Raw genomic sequence first — 23,402 nt, 5'->3', positions numbered from 1 at the left:
CTGCACTGCGAATTCCGCCGTCAGTGCGAATTCAAATGCGCAGGTGAGCGAACGTAACCGCCCGTCGCTCAATTATCGTACTTATTCGGCGATCGCTGCCAAGAACGGTGTTCAACCAAAACAGCCAACATTGCGTATACGCAGCGTGTGCCGTGACCTTAAGCCAAGCCAAACCGATAAAAAGCCAACCATGTAAGTGCCAAAATTGGCAAGTGAGTACGAATGCCAGATACTGAAGAAGTGAAAATTAAAATTGAATAAACGTCTGCACGCGCTTACAAAACTGTATCATTAACACGTGCCCACAAATTATGAACTGTGCGAAACCTGAAAATCAAACTCTAATTGAAATCAAAAAAAAAAAACGATAAAATGTGACATTTCTCTGGAATAAGTTCGGCTGTAAAGCTGTTTTAGAACTCGTACCGAGTCGTGTCTGTAACGAGCGGTTTTCCCACTTTTAGCCATTATTCTGTTTGGCCTTATCTTTGTAATCGGCTGACTAAACAGTAACACGGCGATAGAAACTCTATTTTGTTAGCTGACTTTGCTGATGGGAGAAATAAGTATCATCAAAATGTGGCTCAATTCAAGGTTCCCATTTAATGTATATCTATTTGTTTACCTATTCTCTATCGATTTGATTTGATAAACATCGTTTAGATAGGAAAAGAAAAAAATTCCCCGTTCATGAGTAAGGAAGTTAATTAATGGGCTCCGAAAATACCACCAAGTGGCTTTAAAACTCATTCAAATTTTAGAAATGCGCGATAAGGTGAGGGCGGAATGGGCAGAGATAACGTGGTGAATCAGAAAATGATCGACGAGGAATTACCCAAACAATTCAACTGAAAATTGAGAGTTGCCATGCTTCACTGATCTCGCAACAGCAATTCACTGTTTGTAAAGAGTTTATTGTGTGTTTTAGATTATCTCCAAAGCCATATACCCTTTGTTGCACTGGAGTTGAAAGGTAGCCAAAGTCAAACACAATGGAACTTGCATGTGACGACGCTAACTGCCCAATTAAGCGGCTATAACCAGTTTGCGGTCTATTAATAACGATTGAAAAATCCCCTAAGAAGCCTGAAGCTCTATTAGCAGATTAATTCGTTATCGTTACCTATATACCAGAAATATTGGGCTAGGATCACGTAATGACAAAAAAACACTCAATGAGTCAATGTTAATAATAAAGATTTATGTTATAGTTTAGGACAGTGGAACTGCACTTTCCGATTGCAGCAATAAAACAGTTTTATAACCCCAACACAAATATGAGACCCCTTGATTAGATAAAAAACAAACAATTGGAACTATATTCGCAAAAGTCAGCCATCAGGGTGTTTGAACTTATCTAACTGGGTCATAACTACGCTAAAATATCATTTTTAGCCTCCGTTTAATGCAAGACTGGGATACATTAGTTTGATTAAAAAAGAATCGCTTTTAGATCTTTGAGGACAAAGTATTTATTTAAGATACATTTGTTCAAAAATACATTTATCTTCTGCCAGATTTGAAATAGTTTTTCTTGTCTTTAGAACCCTGAGGGAATAGCAAAAATTCCGTTCCAAGTAATTCCGAAAATATGTCGAATGCTCCCCAGTTTTTTAAGAAGAAATCGTACATTGTACATTGTAATGCTTTTGATACGGACACATTCAAATGGGGAGCTATTCCGGAATCGAAAGGTTGCATTTCTGCGACTTTTTCTACTTTCTTTTGTTCAAGGGAACTTCGTACTTCCTCCTCTATCAAGCCGTTCACTCTTCATCTGCTTTTTGTCGTGCCTCATTTGCGGTTTCGAGTGCTTTGTACTTGTTTTTGCTCAAATAAAACAGCAGAAACGGCAAACTTAACGTCACACATAATTAACTACACACAGAATGCCTCCCTTTCCCACCCAAAGCAATCCGATTTGGCTCTCTCTTTCCGTCACGAACCTCCGACAACTTGACGTCATTTGTCATAAAAATAAATCTGTTCTATCTCATAGTTAAATTCTATGTAAATATTTGAGCATCTGCATAGGTGGGGGATTCAAATTTGAATTAAAAGAAAATGCTTGGTAAGCGGCATATATCGTTTTCGTGGGGTTATATAAAGTTAATTTATAATCGTTCTTCTAACTTAATGATAGATTTTTGGAAGCTTCTTTAAGAACAACTATTCAAACCTCAGACTTAGTTAATATTTAATTTTTCCCACTATTTGTATATTCAAGGTTTTATGTCGGATTTCCTACTCGCTAATGATACAAATCCCTTGTCAAAATTTGAATTCGCTTTCCGTCAACATTTTGCCCCCTACATGTCTAATTAGTTGTACTTTAATACTTTATTTATAATGCTTCGACGATAAATCGCTTTAATTACAAATTTCTGTTTTGCAGCGCAATAAAGCGACGAAAAAAGAATCGAAAGCAAGGCGAAACAGCGCACCAGTCGACGCCAACACAAACAGAGAGATACTTATACGTGTTCCAACGCAAAAAAGCTAAAACAAAAAAAATTCAAAATAAGATAAACATTATATACACTTGGCGGTGACAAAAAGCCAAAAGTAAATAGCTGCTCGCGAACACTTAATTCAACTGGAGCGGCGGGTGAAAACTGAGAAGCCAAAAATTGGCCCAGAGAACCCACGATAATGAGGTGAAGTGGAAAACCCACAGACGGAGAGACCCAGGAAACTCGAGGAAAGAGCCACCCAGCCAGGAGATAAGGCTTATCGGGAGAGGAGACCCCCACAATGGCCGACGAAGATCTCAGCCCGCTGCCCTTCCGCCGGGAGCGCAATCTCAGCAACAGAAACTTTAACAAGAGAACCTCGCGCCGCCGGATCAGCCAACAGGCGGCGGAGCAGGAGCGGCATAGCAGCGCGCTCGGCAGTAGCGATCCGGAGCCCGTCGACGCCGCACGGAGAGACAGCCCCGCGAGCAGCTCCAGCTCCAGTTCGTTCCAGCTCTCGTACTCCGTTAATTCCGACACGGAGAGCGCCTTCCACCGCCGCTCGCTGCTCAAGATGCACGAGGCGGAAAGCGGAGGAGCAGTGGAGGTCACCACGGAGTCGCCAGTGTCACCAGAGTCACCAGGGACTCCCACCCCCGATCCCGCCCTCCTGGATGTCCGGCAGAAGGTGCACCGCTTCGAAACGCTCAAGACAAACATCATCTTTCTGAAGCAGGAGCGGCACAGCCTCAAGTTGCTGGAGAACCGTCGTCATCCCTCCTTCGAGGATTACTCCGCGGATCATGGCACGCCTCCGGCCACGCCCCCGCGTCGCATACGCCTCCTGGGGCTGGGCAGCAGTCGCAGTAGCTCCATACCCAGTATTCAAGGCCGGGAGAGCATCCACGAGGTGCGATCCGAGGACGAGGTAGATCAGATATCGGACTTTGAAACGGATCCACATGCAGCCGGCGAGGAGTATGTGATTTCGGACACCACCTCGGAGGTCATACCCAGTCGGGAGGTCGAGGAGTCCAGTGCCCAGCAGCAGGTGCAGCGTTCCATTAGCGCGGATCCATCCAAAGCAGGGCACACATTGTCGCTAAAAATGCGCAACGATTTCCCCAGGTAAATGTTTAGACAGTGATAAACCTTATCGGGCAGGGGGGGGATTTGAAATATGGTTGACAAACTATCAGGTGCAGCAGTGTTTGAACTCCCTTTTATTCAAATATCTTCTTTTGAATAAATATTTAAGGTGCGCAATGGAAAAAGTTTGCATAAAGGGTTAAAACAGGGGAGTGACTTTTGGATTGATAAAGCGATAAAGAATACGGATATTATCAGGAGTGTCGATTATATAAGGTGTGTGATTTTATAATGTGTTATCTTGCACATAATAGATAACTATTTATTAAAAGCTTAATTACTTTACTTAGAAAATCTTTTTAAAAAAGGTTAAATATTTTAAACGAAGAGTATAACAGCGTCAGTGCTTGTTTTTATTTTAGTAGTTATTAATATGAAAATTATTTCTGTATAAGCAATTTTAATTTATTCTATATAGCCTATAATTTGTTGATAACACATATATAAGTAAAAGTTGTGAAAAGTCTTCCAAACTACGCCTTGTATACAGACCCGCAGAAAATAATATTTCCGGTTTTTTCAGAAATTGTTTGTTGTTCGTGCAGTTTAATAGACTTTCTCAGTTCAGTGATAATATTTGTCGAGTCCATACACTGAGAAGTAAATAATCAGTGGGCAATTACTTAATGTAAAGCTTTTGCTAGCTCTAACTTGGCAGGGTTCTATGGAATAAATCCGCCTGTGGCCTTCCTCCAATCTTAGGTAACTAGATTTCGCGGCCGCTAAGCTTCCTTTTCGGTGTGAAAATCAAATTATGTGAGTTTGCCCATAAAGACCGACTCGCACTGTCGAAACTTAATTGGCAAAGTGTTAATTGAGTTTTGGAGCATTTCCGCCAACCGGTTCGACAGTGAAAATGCCAAAAAGTAGCTCCACAACGGAGGATAGCCAGACCGAAGCAGAGCAGGCATTTCGTTGTTAATTCTAGTTTCTAGTTTTGAGAACTATGCCAAAAAGCGTAAAATGTATCTATGGGAGTCGGGTGCCTTGAAGCCTTTCCAGCCAGAGCATGGATGACCCCGAGAAGGACGAGGAGCAGAGCCGTTTGCAGACTCAGAATCCTGGAGCAGATCTTGATAGCCAAATCTCCGAGGAGGCGCTGCAGGAGCGCGAGGAGCGTTCCACAACCTATAGAGCGGGCAGAGTGGGCGTTTCCCAGGGCACGGACACCAAGGACGATCCACTTCCGCCGCGGAAAAAGAAAAAGATCCCACCAGCGGTGCCGGTGAAGCGGCATTTGGGTGACACTGAATCCCAAACGGACGGAGGAAGTGCCGACAGTGTGGCGAGTGCTCCCCGCTCCCGACGCTCGATCAGATCCGCCAGCAGTGAACTGCCCTCCAGCTCCCGCTCCTCTCACAAAGGCGAAGGAACACCCCGAACCCAATCCTTAGATCGCGATGGCCGCTCCTCTCAAGAAGAACGCAAAAAAAGGAGCAAGAAACTCAGTCGACGCATTGACTACGATACGGTTGAGGTCCTGAAACAGGGAGAAACGGAGGACGAGAAGGACTCCCTATCGGGTGGCGCCTCCTTCCACTGGCGCATGTCGCAGTCCTCGCTGAATGTGCAATCGATGGATGGCTGCGTCTCCGGGGTCTGTACCTCCAGCTCAATCCCTTGCAGACTAACTGCCAACTTCGCAAAGTCCTTTTCAGCTGACGGGTTTCATTGTGACCGCCTTGGCCATGGGTCTGCTCATCATGATCTCCTGGTTCATCATCTCGCAGCTGGACTTCATTCTGATGGTGGTCACCTGGACGGCCAAGTCGTTGGAGGAGTCCATGCTCATATTCAAAGAGGAGAAGGAACGACCTCGCGTGGAGAATCCGCGGGTGGGGGATTTCCGTGGATGAGGCCTCCGAAATGGAGTCTCTGACTCACTCAGGCAAACATGTATGCTCTTGGCATTATCTAGGCCCGTTTTCAGCTGCTTAAAGGTTGCCACTGGTCTTATCACCGGACCCCTCCAGCTGACTCATGCGATGGCCACCGTCGAGGGGGTTTATCTAAACAGCTATCAGCTATGTTGTTATTGGCGGGGGTGTTATTTCCATTAAGCCAAAGATAACTGGTACTTTACAATGCCTATTTTAATGCGAACCCTAATCTCTCTTCCTCCCTAGAAACTATCGCTCCACGCCGAGACGAAAGACTGAAATCATTGGCACCACCAACGAGCATGTGGTGGGCAAGTTTCACTCGGTCTATCACCCAAAAGAGGAGTGAGTATTAATCTTTTGCAATGGCATTTAACTCAATTCTATTTTGATCCCATTAAAAATACTGCATATCATTGTAATTATTATTCTTTTCTTTGGAATTTCTTACTAAATGATATCCTTTTCCTGCTTTCCAGAGAGGAGGAAGTCGAGATCGAGCTGCGCGACAAGAGCGACAAGTGCGTGCATCCTATTCTTGAGGAGCTGATCAAGACGGAGGAGGCCTACGTGAACAACCTGTTCATGGGCATCGAGAACTATGGAAACATCTTCCAGCGCAAGGATCTGCCGCTTGGCCTTCGGGGCAAGAAGTACGATCTGTTTGGAAACATCGAGCAGATCGCCGAGTTCCATCGGGATGAGTTTCTGCCCATGCTGCAACGTAATCGTCGCGATCTGAAGCGTTTGTTCGACGAGTTTCTGCAGTTCCTAGACGTGAGTTTTTAGCAAATCGCTGAATTAACGACCAGAAACTTAATTCTATTTGTATTTTCCAGCAAAACTGCTTTTATGGATATGTTATCTTCACCATGAACAAGCAAAAGTCCCTCAAGCTGTGCGATCTCTACAAAAATTATTTCACTGTGAGTTGTGTAATGACATATTTAGTGTAGTGATTTACTATATTACTCGCTTTATTTTCTAGAGTATTCGCCTGGAACGCGATGATAAGTTGGGCATTAATAGCTTTCTGGTTCAACCTATCCAGCGCATGGCACGTTACCCTTTGCTCCTGACGCAATTCATTAATGTGAGAAAATCTTAAATAGAAAAAAAGGGTCAAGTATACTAATAGTTTATTAATCTTCTCCTAGACCTTCTTTAAGAACCGTGATATAGTGATGAAGCCACTAATTGAGTCCTGCTGTCGACTGGAGAAGCGTCTGCGTTTCCTGCTGACCACCACCAATGAATCGGAGATCATCAATGACATAGTGGACTGTCATGAGGTAGCAATTAAATATACAGCTTACCTCATACGAGTTCTCTAACTTCCGCTACTCACTTACAGTTCAACGTCTACTACCAGGGCAAATTCCGCAAGGTGAACGAGTTCCAGGTGATCGATCACAAGCTGAAGCGCAGCTACAGGAGCAAGGTTTTCATTTTCGACAAGTGCATCATCTACACTGAGATCAAGGGCAAGAACCTGATCTTCCACGGACGTTATCCTTGCGAGCACATTGGCATCTCGGCCAAGACCAAGTCTTTTACGCTCTACTACGAGCGCAGGAAGCAGCAGGAATGTGAATTCACCGCGGATCCGGCGCAGATTGCCGCCTGGCTGGACTTAATCCGGGACATGATCAACAACTTTGCGAACGAGGAGCGCCAGAAGCTGCAGGAGCGCTATTCCCGAGAGAACGATCACCTGCATCGCAAGGCACCCAGTTTTTCGCTATATCGCGACTCGAATCGTTTTAGTTCGGACAGTGGAATTGGTAACATCTGGATAATGCCAAAACCAGACGAAGAGACAATCAGCAATAGGACCACTTGGTATGCGGCCACTTCGTAAGGCACAACAAGATTGTGAGACATGAAGAGGATCTTCTTCAGGTTAAGGGTAACCGGCAGTTCTGAAGTGATACAGGGGGAGCCCAATCCCTTGCTATCTGCAATTGTCTATGGCGGCCAATTTTTAAGGGCCTCTAAGCCAAGCCAAGTCAAATTCGAACTTGTTTCAAATTCCTGCTTATCTTATGTGGCAAAAGAAAATCCGAAACATAAATGTTTTGATTTGAATGCTAAATAACCAAATATTGAATTATAAGTTTAGTTGGTTAATTAAGTTGTATATATTCCTGTATTATTGTTGTCACAAATGGCAATTCGTTAAACGTTCTCTTGTGCCTAGCTTCTTAAGCTTTTTTTGTTTTGTGTAAATATTGACTGTAGGTAATGTTTTATAAAAACTGTAGAGAAAACGTTTTAAATAAATGAAAAATTATGAAAAGTAGATGAAATTGATTTTTTCTAATCCAATGAGTATGCGACACAAAGTATTAAATACAACTAAAGTTGGAATAAATTGATGAATATAATTATAATAATACTTGTTTACAACTCTCAAGCGTTTTCGTAAATAATTTGTAATACAGATAGTACTACATTCATTGAATCAGTCACCAAAATTGTAATTACAATTCATAAAGGAACATATGATTCTGATTATATTTTTATCATTAATTCCCGCAGTTATTCATTAAGCAAATATTTGTGTACAATATTTTAGAAATATCTGACATTTCCTTCCACTTTTTGCCAGCCGAATCACACGCTTCGGAGACGTCAAAACAAATGAATCTATCGTGGAAAGGTCGCACGCCATCGGCGTTGTCATGAGAACCAGACGTGAGGCAGCTGTTATGGATCCCTTGCCCGAGATCCCCGACCTCCAGCCACCCACCATCCATCCATCCATCCCATCCACCTCATCACTCTTGATATTGTTAATGATACGAAACGCAATACTCAAAACAACTTGTTTCTGACTGGCACTTGCAGCCGCCTGTGACATCACTAAGAAAATGTATAAAAATAAACAAATGGCGCATATAAATAAATATAGGCAATTATTATTGTTTGCCTGCTCGACCGCCCCGATCTCCGCTGAATCTTGATCATCCGGCTTGTAGCTCATCAATCGCGCCCAGAAGTGCTCGATGTTTATTTATAATTCCCTCAGTTTTCGCAGTCTCATCAAGAAATTCTTTTGATTTCAATTGTTTTAAAAATCAATTGTATATGTCAATGTATAAAATGTGAACAATTTTACTTGTGAAATTCGCAAATGCAAATGACAATTATCGGTTTTCCGGTGATCAGCATGAGATCATCACTTTAGAATTTAGTACTCGCACTCTTAAACGTCAAATGAGAGGGAAACCCATTAGGATTTTAGTGTTTCTGCACAATAACTATTCGATTTCTGATTTATAACTCAATTCGGAGAGTGCCCAAACCAGATAAACCAAAACAAAAGGCAACCAGTTCGCTTGCCCCCAAAAAGTTCAAGGCGAAATCGAAGCTTGTGATTATAGGTAGTGGCCATAATAATAGTTATTGCCGGCCATTAACCGAAGCCCCTCTAATTGATATGCAAATATGGAACCATAAACGATTAAATGGCATTAAAGCCTTATGATGAAAGCAAAAGTGTTACAGACTTAACTGAATTCCGTTCCAATGCCAGAAATGATTTTCACAGTTTTGACTTATATCTGATGTTTACAAACAAAGTGCTCGGCGCGTGGTCGGCTATAGCTTTTTATATCGAAGAGAATCTGAAGAAAAGAGAACGATCCGATGGAGCTTTCGAAGCTTATTCACAGTGTGCCAATGCTCAGCGCGATTTTCGCTCAGTCGAGTTTCGCGTTTGATTCGCTGCGGATCGGTGTCGGAATATTGTTGGCCATATATAGTGCAAGTTTTGCCATCGATATGCGTCGAATTCGTCGGCGGTTAAGTCTATAGAAAGCTGTGAAAAAAACGAAATCAACCATTATGGAGTTGACAATACTAAATTGGTTCGATGTGATTTCCGTGGCGCTGACTTTTCTGGTGATATTCCTAGTGCAAGTGCTCAACGTTTATTTGCATATACTCGACGATAATGTCGATAACGCCAAGTCGATCGATGTGGTTGATAAAGCCCTCGCGAAAGAATGTCCAGTACTGGAACCCGTAGCCATAGCCACCACCACTCCTCCGAAATCCCCGACATTGGCCAACGGAAAGTTGGAGAAGCAAATAAGTCTGCTGGATAACGATAGGTAGGGCTGAGCCTTAACCCTTTGTTTGCCCGTGTTTTGTTTGAACGTGCCTCTCCATCTGACAGCTGCTTACTGTTTTTCCATCGAATTTAATGTCCATTATTGAATGTCCGACCTTTGGCTTGTTTCACCGCACTTAATGTGCGTATACGTGATAAGATAACGCATACGCCCCGGTTATTTTAAGCCTTTTCACGGTAATCGCTGTCGGGAGTGGCTGAGTTCATGACATGCATTATAAACTTGTTACCAAGATAACAATCTGATTTCAGAAAGCGCAGTATTTTTATCTTAAGAGTTTAAGTTTTTAGCACAGAAAGGAAGTTGTCAAAAGATTGCATGTACAATAAAGATTTTTACTGAGGAAATGGGCTATCTAAATCATAATTGTTATAAAAATGTTGTTTTTATATTTGCGGGTGTTCCCTTGCAGTCTATAGCTAAATTCACTAAAGATAAATTATATAAATTAATATACGTATTTCCATAAATTATATAAATTAATATGTAGTTCCCCTTTTGTTTTGTGAACAAAATCCCACAAGATTACAGACTGCCAATTAGAGAAGTACACATGTTCGGGTTTTAGATTTTATTTTGTTTTCATATTTCCATGCTATTACACCCAGCACACTTTCAAGTGTTCCTCATTCACGGCTTGTTGCTATCGTGTTTTCGTACTGTTCTGTTTTCCAGCGGCATCTCATTGAGTTCCATCAACACCTGTTCAACAACTGCAGCGAACTCATCTCCAACATACCGAACACACAATGGCTTCCACTCTTTTCCCTCGCACACGCTCAGTTTCGAGACCCTGGGCGATGAGTAGTAAGTACAATCGAAAAGGTCACACTCACCCTAATTATCGGTTTATTGGTAATTGATTTGGTAATTAACTCTTGACCACCCACCTCTAAATTGACCAGCCACGAGGACGAGGATACGCTGTCGCTGGAGAATCTGTTTCCCTGCGACCAAACCGAGATCTATGCCTCCAAGAAGATCAGTTTCATCATTGACGAGCTCATCCAGACGGAAGTGAACTATGTGAACAACCTGAAGAAGGGAATGCTGAACTATGGGAAGCTAAAGGATGTGGAGGATCTGCCAGAGGGACTAAGTGGCGATGCGAAGCAGAAACTGCTGCTGGGCAATGTCGAGGAGATCCTGGAACTCCATGAGCAGGAGATCCTGCCACTCATGCTGCGCAACCAGCGGGATCTCAAAGGTCTTTTCGATGAGTTTGCCGTTCACTTCGAGGTGAGTTGAGGGGTTTGTTAGTATAAAGAGGGGCTAAAGAAGTGTTGCGTGGGATGGGTTCATTAGCCAAAGTCGTGTCGTTTAACCAAGTAGCCGTTGGACAGGTTCCGACATCTCATCTATCAAAATTCTTTTGTCTTCTTTAGGCACTCCAAGTGCCTAATTTCAACCTCAAATATTTACACATATCAGCGTAGATAGATCTTTTTTTTTTAGATTTTTTGTTGTGCCACCTTGACACCTGCGATTGGTGTCTCGTTTCTTTATTACCTTTTGCCTTGTCAAGCATTTTTACTTTTATTATTTTTAGCCTGAGACTCGTGTTTCAATGCAAATGAAGCGAACGTGGGTTATGCAAACTCTGCCAGAATTTAAATTGATAATAGTATTTATTTTTACCAGTACTTAAGCTCACACCTCGCAGCAAGTGTGTCACCAAATTCATTCATATTCCTCAGCATGTCTTGTATAAATTAAATTATAGATTTTCACAAGAAATATTTACCCCTGATCATTTGCAGAATGACGAATGGGCTGGCTTAGTGAAGTCCCCAGATAAGATTGAAGTAATCAGTACCGCAATAATAGAAATAAAACACTCACTCAGGCAAAAAGCTCGCACTCTGTTACGAAAATCAGTTAAATTGCTAAAGCAAACACACATTATTTTGTATTTTACGTCTGGGCTGGGGTTCCATTTGCCGGCAGCTGACGTCATCGGTTCTCGTGGGGAGAGTCGACAATAAGTATCGTACATTATCTTACATATAGCTATAGGAATGCCCAAATCATCTCGTTAAGAGTACTCGCTCGGAATGATTTTTCGGGCCACTAGAGAATGGCCATGTGGCCATGTCGACTTAAGTGTTGACAACGCAAATGATCAATTTAAATTGAAATTGTCTGAGGCCTGTGGAATTCTTCGTCGGGCGGTCGCCGTTCTCTTATGTCATTCCCGAGTTCCCAGAAATCCCGAAAATAAATTAAAGAAGGAGTACAGTGAGTGGAAAAAGTCTGCCAGTTTCCAAAGCAGGTAACATTCTTTTTGAGCTCCCCGAGGATTTGGCATCTTAATGTTCGACAGACATGCTAAGCCCCTGGGATCTGATTTATGCTGCTCTTTTCTTTTCCTTTCCCCGAAACCACTTTGCATTCTTTGTTGGCCAAACCAAACAAACATTTCTGACTCAGAGGACCAGAGGCAGGCGAAAATTTGGCTAAATATATCATAAAAACGCTCATGATTTGTTTATACATATTTTCTAAAATTTTACTTTTCCCTGCTCAGATTTGGCAGCATGCTGTATAAACAAAAGACGCGCACACAACTTGTTGATATATATAACCCGATGTTATGGATTTCCTCTCAGACTCGTCGTCGTTTGCAAATTAATGGGGCTTTTCACAAGCAATTGCCAAATCGATTTGTTCTGACATCAATTGATGTTGCGGCTGAAGAGGCCCAGAATTGATTTATGTTCAGACCTTGTCCAGCCAGAGATTTTGAATCGGTTTTTGGTCTCGAAAACCCACAAATGCCCGAAGAACCGACCATAAATAGAGTCGCCTTCATTTATTAATCGGCTTTAAATGGCCAAAAACATCGAGTGACAAGCGTGTCGATCAAACTTCTCACCCTCAAATCAAATCGAAAATCAATTAAAAGTTTTACCACATTCGGATGGATATTTGAGTGGTCGAAGGGGATGGGGAACTTCAGATTGATGCAATCGATTTGGCGATCTGAATTCTCGAAGAGGAAAACAAACGAAGATCATTTTGATGGGGAAGCCTCTGAGGGCTATAAATTGTATTTATACAGCTGTGTTCGAACGAATAATAAAACTACTTCCAATCACTGGCATATCTTCTTTAAATAAAACCCTTAAAATTTATAATAATGACCTTCTTTGTTGCATTTTATCAGCTGTCACCTGTACAAATTAAATACAATTACCCCAGAACCAATTGGTTTTGTACTGCTAATACTTTGAACACAGCTGTACATGTGAGTTTAATGGCTTTAATTTGTATGTATCAGCAATCGTTATAAAATAAAAAGCCATAAAAATGATCCCCTATTAACCCTGCTGACATTTGGTGTGATTTGGTTCTATATAAATAGCCCACACTTTCTCCCCACAGAGAACAAATTACTAAATTAGGAGGAATGCACTGCGGATAGGAATTTCATGCTAATAAAACAACCGCCCACCCAAGAAAATGTCGCAATATGCAAAAATATAGATTTTCACCTTTTGCCCGCCAGACGAGGCGACAATTGTTTAAGGCTAATCGCATTAGACATGCAAAACCCAGAACTCAAGGTTGGAAGGGGAAGTATTATATTATGGGTCGGTCCGCAGAGAGATGATTATCATATCATCTGAATGCAGAACTTCGAGCTCTGATTCCGCAGCCGGGCGGAGCTAATGAAATTAAAATGGAAAGGAAATCGTTAGACAAGCAATTTTCTTTGCAGTTTGCACTAGTTTCGGTTTGGGAAAACATTTGCATTGGCATTGGCCTCAGATAGCGACAGGAATTCCAAATTTTGGCTCTGGCTTTGCCAGTCCGGAGTTACGTGACTTAAATGCTTAAGAAATTATGATTTCGCCACCAGGCAAGACTCGCATGTGTTTGTACAGCACCAAATAATATATATATCAACGATGTGCCAAATGTGAGACTGGAGCTCATGGCCCAGACACAAAGGTCTTTCGAGATTCGGCGAGGTTAAGATGGGTTCCCTCTTTCTTTCAGAAAAATCGCTTTTACTGCTATGTGAGCTTCACCATGGGCAAGAAGTCTTCAATGCAACTGCGGCAAGATAATCGACTATGGTTGCAGGTGAGAACCTTCTTATAAAATAAAATATAATATATATCTTAATTTCTATATTTAAAATCCCTTCAGACATATCAAACCCAAATAAAAGACAAGCTGGGCATCGACAGCTTCCTAGTTCAGCCCATCCAAAGACTGACCAGATATCCTTTGCTCCTGCAGCAATTCATATCGGTAAGGTGGTGGTTTTTACTTTATAGAGTTCTTTATTAATGGATTTTTTATATTTTAGGAGTTCTACAAAAGTGGAATTAGTTGCAAGCCTGTGCTGACTGCCGTTTGCAAACTGGAGACGCGAATGCGACGTGCTCTGGATGTGGTAAATCAGGCCGAGGAGATTCCCAACATCGAGGAGCTCAATGAGGTGAGTAGGCAGTAGAGAAAATACAAGTATTTATGCCAGATATGGAAATTATTTTGTTAAATAAGAAACAGATTAGCAAATTCATTTAATGGATAATAAATTAAATTTATTTTAATTGTCATAAATTCCATTTTGTTCAAGAAGTATTGAAGTAAAAGTAATTTTAAACAAATGAGATTTCCGGAAAGAATTTATTTTAAAGTATTATTAAAACTACAAGTATTTTTTTAAACCTCTTGAATTGAAAAGGGTTTAAGATATATAAATTGAAAATATTTGTATGGATGAAGATTTATGTATTATATATTATGTATTGTTTATCCATTTGCAATAAAAACCCACCTGTTTTTCCTCCCCAGTTGGACCTCCTGCAGATGGGAAACTTCCGGCGCTCGACGGAGTTCGACGCCCAGCACTTCCCCACCCGGAAAAAGTACCGCTCCAAGGTGTTCCTCTTCGACCGCTCCTTGGTCTGCACGGAGGTGCGGAAGCGGCGGCTGGCCTACCGGCAGCACTTCCACTGGGAGCACGTGGAGCTGCAGAGGCCGCTGGACTCCAGCTCCGCCAATGCCAACAAGACCATCAACCTGCTGGTGAAGCAGCAGGATGGGGGCTCCAGTGGGAGTGGGAGGCGGGAGGAGTACTCCTTCGTGGCGGCGGAGGCGGCGGTGGTGAAGCAGTGGCTCCTGGCCACCCACAAGATCATCGAGATCGCGCGGAACGAGCACGCCCGGAGGAACACCTTCAGTTTGCCCATGGACCTGGTGCTCGGAGTCGTCGTGGCCATCTGGCTGATATGGCAGTACTTGTAGAGAACCCATGTCCTATTCCCCATCCACTCACAACTCTAGATCGTAGATATCTAAGAATAAAGCTAAGTTATTTCGTAGTCCTTTCTTGTCCTCGCTGCTTGTCCGAGTGGAAAATAAGCTTGCTGCAGTCGCTTGACAAGTATTTGTGATAAATTGCCTTTGCAGTGGCCAAGTCCTTGCAGCAAAATGTAAATAGCTCTTCATCTTTTTCGCCTGCCACACAAGGCACACTCCGCACAGTGACAGTGTGTGTGGCAGCCGCCGAAAAATTTATGACAAATCTATTTGTTTAGAATTTATGACGGCTCGATGCAGGAGACCCGCCCAAAAAGCCAAGTCACGGTCTACCAAAATCTAATGAACCATGGCCCAGGATGTGAATATGGAGTGTTCAAGGAACTGTTGGTTTTCTTTGAGAATCTTAAAAAGTAGTTTGCATGGTTTAAAAATTGAGTAAAGAATATTCAAAGGAATAACGGGGAAAAACGTATTAAATTCCTACAGATTATGAGAAAGTCTTCAAATAATAGCGTCATATTATTTAATTTAAAGATTTGATGTTATAATTAATTTTAGATCGGGGGTAATACGTTTTGCCCCTGTCTTGCCTACTAAATTTAAAGGAGATTGTAGTTTAAGTCACAGTCTATATTTACAAATGTGATGCAAATATTTATACCCTTGCAGAGGGTATTATAATTTTGGTCAAAAGTGTGCAACGCAGTGAAGGAGACATCTCCGACCATATAAAGTATATATATTCTTGATCAGGATCACCTCCTGAGTTGATATAGCCATGTCCGTCTGTCCGTCTGTCCGTCTGTCTGTCCGTCTGTCCGTCTGTCTGTTTCTACGCAAACTAGTCTCTCAGTTTTAAAGCTATCGAATTGAAACTTTGCACACACCCTTCTTTCCTTTGCACGCAGTATATAAGTCGGAACGGCCGAGATCGGCCGACTATATCCTATAGCTGCCATATAACTGATTGATCGGAAATGCCATAACTTTGCTGTTTGTAAAGTTAGGAAGTTGGGATTTTCTATGCGTGTTATATTTGGCCGATCAATCCGACCTACCAAATTTCATAAGGATCGGCCGACTATATCCTATAGCTGCCATATAACTGATTGATCGGAAATGCCATAACTTTGCTGTTTGTAAAGTTAGGAAGTTAAGATTTTCTATGCGTGTTATATTTGGCCAATCAATCCGACCTACCAAATTTCATAAGGATCGGCCGACTATATCCTATAGCTGCCATATAACTGATTGATCGGAAATGCCATAACTTTGGTGTTTGTAAAGTTACGAAGCTGGGATTTTCTATGGGTTTTATATTTGGTTAATCAATCCGACCTACCAAATTTCATAAGGATCGGCCGACTATATCCTATAGCTGCCATTTAACTGAACGATTGGAAATACCATAACTTTGGTGTTTGTAAAGTTAGGAAGCTGGGATTTTCTATGGGTTTTATATTTGGTTAATCAATCCGACTTACCAAATTTCATAAGGATCGGCCGACTATATCCTATAGCTGCCATTTAACTGAACGATTGGAAATGCCATAACTTTGCTGTTTGTAAAGTTAGGAAGTTGGGATTTTTATAAGTATTAAGAATGCATCATATGAATAATTTTGGAGACTATAATGTACATAATATTCTGCAAGGGTATATCAACTTCGGCTCCGCCCGAAGTTAGCTTTCCTTTCTTGTTTTAATTCAGTTTGCTTTCATACACAAAACGGTTTACTTTATCATCATTGAGTTAAAAGTATATTTAAAAAAGTGATTACAAGTTTTGATGAATGAATGAATCAAACATAAAAAGGCATTTGTAATTATGTGGTTTTATATATAACTTTCTAATTATTGCTGCATCAAAAACATTACAACTTTTGTTTTGCTTTTTTTATTAAAATAATTACAATCTGTTCCTGAAAGTATGCTACACACTTCAGTAAATTCCGTCAAAAGTCAGCTTATAAATATTTATTCAAAACCACTGTGCGACAGACTTCGATTGAAACCAAATCAAAATATGATTTCCCACATTACATGTCCTGATTATCCGGTCAAACGATGGTAAATAAAATGAAATTGGTAAGGGAAAATATGCCTGGCAAATTTGTTGCAAGTTCAAAGAGCTGGCCAAAATAATAGTAAAAGCAAAAATGCACTAATGAAGTTAAACAGGATGTGGGTGTATGGGTGTCCCATCTGGCCCAATCTGCATGTCCTAGGGTGTGTGGGTGTATGGGTGTGTGGGGGTGTATTGGTGTTTGTGCTTGGGATGTGACAAAATTTGCACAAAAGCAATTTGTTAAAAGGGCACAAAAAATAAAACGCGACTCCCTTGACATCTGGCTGCGGGGTGTGGTGGGGTGTGGTGGGTTGGGGTGAGTTGGGGTGGGGAATTTGCCTTCATGCGAGTTGCTGTCTAAGCAAATTTCGGTCGCTATTTTCCTATCTCCTCCGAACATGAGCTCATTCCACTGGCTGTTCGCTGTTGGTTTATTATATTATGTCATTTATGTTGGCATGCCGCCATCGCATCCGCTTGTCGTTTGCTCGGGGGATAAAGGATGTACAGCGCCAAGGAAGCTGGCTAAAGGATAATGCCCGTGTTCTTACCAGGCAGCTTAAGTGTATTAATGTCTGTCAAGTAGTTGTCACAAAAGTGACGTGTATGTAAACGATTTGACATTTTTATGAGCCAAAAAGTCGCAGAGCTGAAAAATTACAACGTTTCGCGAGTCAGCAAAGGACCTCTTCCTCTCTCTTAGTCTTTTCAATATTTCTGGGCCATTGGCTCTTGAGCTGCTTTTAATTTTTGGCTATGCCCCTCACGTAGTTTGCTCTACACGCTCCACATGTTTTTTAAACTAAATGCATAATTTCGAACGCAAAAAAAGTGTGGAAAAAGAAGAATTTGGCAATAGAATTGTAGAATGCCAGGGGCATAATTTATCTGAATTTTTTCGGGCCACGTCGCAGGACTGGGAGGACGTCGAACGAATTTGCCAAGTAATTGCACAAATTATTGCACGTAGGCGGGCAACACATGATGGCTGGGTGCCACAGATGGCGTCCTGAGATAATCCCGCCCCCTTTGCAGCCCCCTTTGCTGCCCCCTTTCATGGTACATTAAATTAACTTGACATATCCCCGGCAAACTCTGCGATGCTCTGGGCCACAACTGTTGCTAATTTTTGCTTAATATGCCCCACACACGGGCTCATCCCCATCCACTGCCCTACATCCACTGCTCCATTGGATTTGTGCGTATCCAATTCACGCCTCAGCGCCAGTTGCTGTCCCCAATCCATCGACAGTATCCAAGTATCTACATATAGCCCAGCCTTTATCTCCCCCGAAATTGTACGGCCATCCCATGTAAATGCAACACAACACTTAGGCACGCATCCAGCACACATCTTCATCCATCCGTCCAACATTTGCCGCCTCGTCTCCGGATTTGCGAATTCGTTTAGTTCTTTTGCTCCGGGTGCTTGAAAAAGTTCAAATTTCAGCTGCGAAATGGCACGTGAAACAATGTGCTCCTGGGGTCGGCAGTTGGAGTAATCGGATGGGGAACAGTGGACACAGACTCAGTCTCAAAGAAATTGGAAAGGTTTCGGATATGGTTAAATTTATGTCTAATTATGATGCATTATTTATATAAAAAGGCTTTTCCAGATATCAATATATAATATATTTTATTAGCTGCTGCAAGATAAATTTTTTTTTATAATAATAAAAATAAACTATTTATGAAAATGTAAAAACGCTCTAAAACTTCTATTAAGACTACAATAAATTAGCAATATTTAATACCAATTCTTTTTTTAAGTATTATAATTCAAAAATCAAATGTTAATCAAGCAATTTAAATCTTACTAGTAGGTCGGGGATTCATCGATTAACTATTATTTTTTTTGCTGGAAAAAGTGCATTTTGTTCCACTGTGCGAGTTGAGGTGGCACAAATCAAGCAAAGCGACAAATGCCCATGCGAATGTGTGAATTTGCCGACGATGACAACTGATAAAAGATCGAATTGCGCATCTGAATCCCGAGGAGAGTTCCAGGACACGTTCCGCAAAATGGGCAGGGAGTGCGGGGGAGGGGAAACCCTTAAGACCCCGGGTTAGGCATAATGCCGCCTGGCATTAGATAAAAAACAAAGGCATGTAATTTTCGGGGCATGGCCCAAAGCCACAGGACGAGTCGAGCAGCGGAAACGGAAACGCTCGATAATCGCACAGAGTGCAGCGTCATGTGTGGGTGGGGAAGTGGGAGGGGTTGGAGGTGGGGGTGGGAGGTTAGGCGCTTAGCACGTTCAAGGATGAGGTTGCTTCCTGATGCCTGATAATGCGGTGGCGGCGGATCACGTAGGGCTGGGGCAATACCCACTCCCCCATTGATAAATGCCCTCCGTTAAGTGGCATGTTTTGGGTTAAATGCGGTGTAAAATGTGCTAGCCCCCTAACCCCTAATGGCATAATAACCTGGCACTGGAAAAAACAAATCCACTTAGGGGATACCAAACCCAGGAGATAAAAAATACAATTGATTTGCTAGAGACTTAAGCTTGGGGCTATTGTACAACAATAACAATACAACAATAACAATGTAACTTTTTATGGGGAAATTAAAGGAAGTATAAAGTATATTTTTCCCTGAGTGTAATTGGAATAGCAAGAGGTAGCTCCTGCTGAATGACAGTTCAGTTAGCAGCCGGGACAACAAGTCGCAGCACCTTGAAACTGTCAACCTGGCACGCTGACGCAAATAAATCGCCCATCGTTGGCGCACCTGACGCGTCGACATATGCTCTGCGAAAAGCAAATGCAGAGCGTTTCCGGAGCGGACTGGGATTGGGTGGAGGAGCCGCCGCCCAGGCCTTGTACATACATCTTGCTTACAGGACGCCAAATTGAAATTTAAAACGAGAAAACCAATAAAAAACAAGTTACACAGACGCCACCGACGGGCGGCAATACAAATTGCACTGACGACAGCTGAAAGGCCACATCCACATCCTCATCCCCATTCCCTTCCTCATCCTCATCCTCGTCCAGCCAGAAATCAGCCAGGGAGCAGCCGAAACCACCCGATCCCAAATGCAATTCGCGCCCGGGACCAGCATACAAATGCCTTCAGCCAAAGGATAATATAATGCACGTTGTTGAAGAATAATGGTCCTGCCAGAAGACAACGTCGCCAACGTCGTAGTCCAAGGGACTAAGCATGTCTGCCATTCCCATTCCGAGGGGGAAAAGGAGGAGATCCAGCATCCAGGATCCAAGGAGCGGACAATAACGATGCCGGCAGCGGCAATGACAGGCAATTTTAATAGAATCCGCCGGCGGGTGTGGGGATTGGGGACACGGACTTGGCTTGGTGCGTGCCTTGGCCTCTTCTTCGGGGACATGCACATCCCGGACAGCTTCAATTTGCACCACCAGCCTACGAGTCCTGCGCAAGTGCTTCCCCGGGTTCCAAGATGGGAGGTGGGGTGTGATTTATGTATAGCTAAAGTCAACAATCAATATTCGAATTCGCACAGAACCTGTTGAAACCCATCTTCTTTTTTAATATTTCATATGTTTATTTAAAGTCAAAGCCTCACAATCTTTTATTTTGATCTTTAGATTTCAGATTAACATTTTCTTTAAGAGTGAGCATTCATTTGGGATTCCAAAATACAGACCCTTTCATTCCCCGACTTTTCGATGGGAGAAAATGATATGATCAATGATAATTTATCGTTATAAATTGCATTGCTGGTGTTTTTAACTTTTATATAATAAATTAAATGGCATTTAATTTTTGAGAAAATAAAATGTTGAAGCTAGATCGAATAGAGATAATGCTATTATTAAGCAAACGGATTTTCCCAATCGAATCAATGTTTTTGAAACGCAGCCGAGAACGTATATATGTTTCTTATCATCCCCCGAGTTTAAAAGACTTGTGTGTTAATAATCTCTTCATGTGTATTTAGTAAAATTAATAATCTCAATGACTCCATCGGTCCTTGGTCCGATGCTCAAAGCTTCATGCTCCATGCTCACAACTTGGCGTTGACGTGGATGGCCAGCACGCCGTCGTCCTCGGAGCTCCCGATGTAGACGCTGGCGCGTCCGTCGGATCCGACGGTGACCGACTTGCCGGTGCAGGAGGAGCCGTTCTTGGAGCCGGAGATGACGTCGCAGTAGGTGCCGGCGGGAAGGCCGGTCTGCAGGGAGCTGTTCAGGTCGTAGTTATCGTTGTTGAAGGCCACGAAGCCCCTGCTGCCGCGGCTGAAGGAGATCTGGTTGCTGCCGTTGTCCCACCAGTTCTGCACCGCTTCCGAGCCCACGGCGTTCCTGAAGGCCACCATCTGGTAGATCTGGCGCCAGCGGTGCTCGCAGACCCAGCCGCCGGCGCAGGAGAGGTCGCTGTTGAAGGAGGGCGAGGCGATGTTGTGGCCGTCGGTGGTGGGCGGGCCCTGGTCGGTGTCCGAGAAGGAGAAGGAGGACATCACCCGCGGGGTGCCGAAGGGGTGCGCCAGCATGAAGGCGGAGGCCATCTTGTACTGCCTGGGCACCTTGTAGGTGAGCACGTCGGCGCCTCCGGCCCCGTGTCCGCGCTGGTTGTCGTGGTTGTCGACGAAGACCAGGGAGCGGTCGGAGGCGGCGAAGCCCCAGCCGGTGCCCCAGTTGGTCAGGTAGCGCAGCTGGTCCTTGCCGCGGAAGACCTTGCCGATGGAGTCGGAGTGGCGGAACTCGGTGATGGCGCCCAGGCCGGTGTACTCGGCCTTGCTGATGGCCTCCCCGCCCATGTCGATGACCTCCTGCACGATGTAGGCCTTGGCGCCCGAGCCGAAGCCGTGCTCGGTGTTCAGGTTCTTGAGGCGGCCGTAGATGACGCCCAGGTCCGCGGGCCACATGTGCTTGGCCGCGTCCACCCGGAACCCGGCCACGCCGAGGTCGATCAGGTGGTCCAGGAACTCGACCACCTTGTCCTGCACGTAGGAGTTGCCCTGGTTGAGGTCGCGCAGACCCACCAGCTCGCAGTTGCGCACCTGGTTGGCGTCGTTGTAGTTGCTGATGGGGCAGGTGGGGTTGAAGTCCAGCGAGGAGTAGGGCACTCCGGGGTAGCTCTTGCTGCTGGGGCTGGCGGTGCTGCCCCCCGTGCCGTAGGTGCCTCCGTCGGCGGCCATGTGGTTGAACACCACGTCCACGTAGGTGCGCACTCCGGCGTTGTTGCACCGCCTGACCATGCTGGCGAACTGCTCCTCGTTTCCGGAGCGGGTGACCAGCTTGTACGAGATGGGCTGGTAACGCTCCCACCAGGGGCGGCTGTCCTTCACGGCGTTCTCGTTGACGGGGGAGACCTGTGGGTGGGTGATGGTTGGGTTATGTCCTCGAGTACCCACTCAAGTGTCCTCGATCCTCACCTGCACTCCGGCAAAGCCGTTCGGCCCCAGGAAGTTCTCGCACTCGGCGGCGATGTCGTCCCACTTGCACTCGAAGAGGTGCACCATCCCACTGCGCCCGGAGGCGTAGTTGGTGTCGAACTGGGCATTGGCCACCGCCAGAAGGGCGAGGCACACCAGACTCTTGGCCGAAAACATGCTGATTCTAGGTGGAAGCTAAGTTTCACTCTGATTGGAGGCAGTCGGTGCAGCTGCTTATATAGTGAATGGAGTGTGGATTGTAGAGTGGACCCCCTGCTTATAATTCCCTGGGTTTCGTGGGGAGTGATTTGTGGCTCCTTATGATCTTATCGCACTTAGAATGCGGGAGTCTTGATTAGTTCGTCCTATCGATTTTTTTGGCAGACGTGCTGGAACTGGAGATTTTCGCAGATGATTAGTTAGCCGTCGAATGTTTTTTTCTATATCAATTATTCATCGGGACAGTGCATTCCTTTGATATCGGCAGGCGTTAACAATTTATTGGCCACTTTACCAGCATGCTGCTGAAAGCGTGACCATTGTGTACTATGATTCCTATGGTTAAATGTTTGTATTTCACAAAGTATTGCACATCTAATACAAAAATACTTAATATTTTGGTCTATACGTAAACTTTAGGTCAATATATATGTGTTTGGATAAAGAATGCTTAGCGTGAAAAGTTTGGTAACGTATAAACAATTATGCTAGTCACTAGAATAAACTCACACAAAATACTTATTTAGTTGTATTTAAACCTTATAGTCGTAGAGTAAAAGGCCATGTTGTATATAACAGCTATAAGGATGCGTTTTCGATCCTATCAAGTATATATATTCTTGATGAGAATCAATAGCCCAGTTGATCTAGCCATGCCCGTAAGTCCGTCTGTCCGTCCGTGTGAACATCGACATCTCGGGAACTAGTAGTGTATTTATTGTTGTTTTACTTAGCCAATTTAAAATTTAAACTTGAGACATTTCTCAGTCGCTTCTAACCAAGTATGCCACCTTTTTGGACACGAAGTTCTGGCTTCACCGCTCGCAACTCACGCAGAATACGTGACTTTT

At 43.5% G+C, this 23,402-nt stretch overlaps 3 protein-coding genes across 5 annotated transcripts; 2 read left to right on the top strand and 1 right to left on the bottom strand.

The window, feature by feature from the left end:
- Positions 1–43: 43 nt before the first annotated feature.
- LOC108051290 (triple functional domain protein) lies at positions 44–7,784 on the top strand. Of its 2 annotated transcripts, XM_017133351.2 has the most exons (8): positions 44–192; positions 2,396–3,581; positions 5,729–5,827; positions 5,962–6,259; positions 6,322–6,408; positions 6,471–6,575; positions 6,640–6,774; positions 6,837–7,784. In XM_017133351.2, exons 2-8 carry the CDS (start codon positions 2,755–2,757, stop codon positions 7,341–7,343), a joined length of 2,058 nt encoding a protein of 685 aa, XP_016988840.1. In that variant the 5' UTR covers positions 44–192; positions 2,396–2,754; the 3' UTR covers positions 7,344–7,784. The 2 variants fall into 2 exon arrangements, with proteins under 2 accessions (XP_016988840.1, XP_016988841.1); XM_017133352.1 differs by lacking the exons at positions 44–192; positions 2,396–3,581; positions 5,729–5,827 and adding an exon at positions 4,155–4,827 and having other exon boundaries at positions 5,966–6,259.
- Positions 7,785–9,207: 1,423 nt separating this feature from the next.
- LOC108051293 (kalirin) lies at positions 9,208–14,960 on the top strand. 2 transcript variants are annotated; one of them, XM_017133354.1, is made up of 7 exons: positions 9,208–9,600; positions 10,297–10,428; positions 10,527–10,860; positions 13,624–13,710; positions 13,777–13,881; positions 13,940–14,071; positions 14,431–14,960. In XM_017133354.1, the coding sequence occupies exons 1-7, from the start codon at positions 9,332–9,334 to the stop codon at positions 14,881–14,883; spliced, it is 1,512 nt and encodes a 503-aa protein (XP_016988843.1). In that variant the 5' UTR covers positions 9,208–9,331; the 3' UTR covers positions 14,884–14,960. The 2 variants fall into 2 exon arrangements, with proteins under 2 accessions (XP_016988843.1, XP_016988844.1); XM_017133355.1 differs by lacking the exon at positions 10,297–10,428.
- A 5,998-nt stretch (positions 14,961–20,958) lies between these two features.
- LOC108051287 (alpha-amylase A-like) lies at positions 20,959–22,548 on the bottom strand. The gene is made up of 2 exons (XM_044458759.1): positions 22,333–22,548; positions 20,959–22,269 (listed from the first exon to the last, which is right to left on the bottom strand). Exons 1-2 carry the CDS (start codon positions 22,507–22,509, stop codon positions 20,962–20,964), a joined length of 1,485 nt encoding a protein of 494 aa, XP_044314694.1. The 5' UTR covers positions 22,510–22,548; the 3' UTR covers positions 20,959–20,961.
- Positions 22,549–23,402: the final 854 nt, after the last annotated feature.

Source organism: Drosophila rhopaloa, unplaced genomic scaffold, assembly GCF_018152115.1.
Source record: "Drosophila rhopaloa isolate 14029-0021.01 unplaced genomic scaffold, ASM1815211v1 contig_115, whole genome shotgun sequence".
Classification (NCBI taxonomy): Eukaryota; Metazoa; Arthropoda; class Insecta; order Diptera; family Drosophilidae; genus Drosophila; species Drosophila rhopaloa.
This window is presented reverse-complemented; position numbering and strand designations above follow the sequence as displayed.

What these genes read in the sequence shown, in the direction of transcription:
- LOC108051290 (XM_017133351.2), top strand. Translation starts at nt 2,755, where the DNA reads ATGGCCGACGAAGATCTCAGCCCGCTGCCCTTCCGCCGGGAGCGCAAT. An exon ending in TCTACAAAAATTATTTCACT is followed by an intron (nt 6,409 to 6,470) that starts GTGAGTTGTGTA and finishes TTTATTTTCTAG; the next exon opens with AGTATTCGCCTGGAACGCGA. An exon ending in TCCTGACGCAATTCATTAAT is followed by an intron (nt 6,576 to 6,639) that starts GTGAGAAAATCT and finishes ATCTTCTCCTAG; the next exon opens with ACCTTCTTTAAGAACCGTGA.
- LOC108051293 (XM_017133354.1), top strand. Translation starts at nt 9,332, where the DNA reads ATGGAGTTGACAATACTAAATTGGTTCGATGTGATTTCCGTGGCGCTG. An exon ending in GAGACCCTGGGCGATGAGTA is followed by an intron (nt 10,429 to 10,526) that starts GTAAGTACAATC and finishes TAAATTGACCAG; the next exon opens with CCACGAGGACGAGGATACGC. An exon ending in AGTTTGCCGTTCACTTCGAG is followed by an intron (nt 10,861 to 13,623) that starts GTGAGTTGAGGG and finishes TCTTTCTTTCAG; the next exon opens with AAAAATCGCTTTTACTGCTA.
- LOC108051287 (XM_044458759.1), bottom strand. Translation starts at nt 22,509, where the DNA reads ATGTTTTCGGCCAAGAGTCTGGTGTGCCTCGCCCTTCTGGCGGTGGCC. An exon ending in ACGGCTTTGCCGGAGTGCAG is followed by an intron (nt 22,270 to 22,332) that starts GTGAGGATCGAG and finishes ACCCACCCACAG; the next exon opens with GTCTCCCCCGTCAACGAGAA.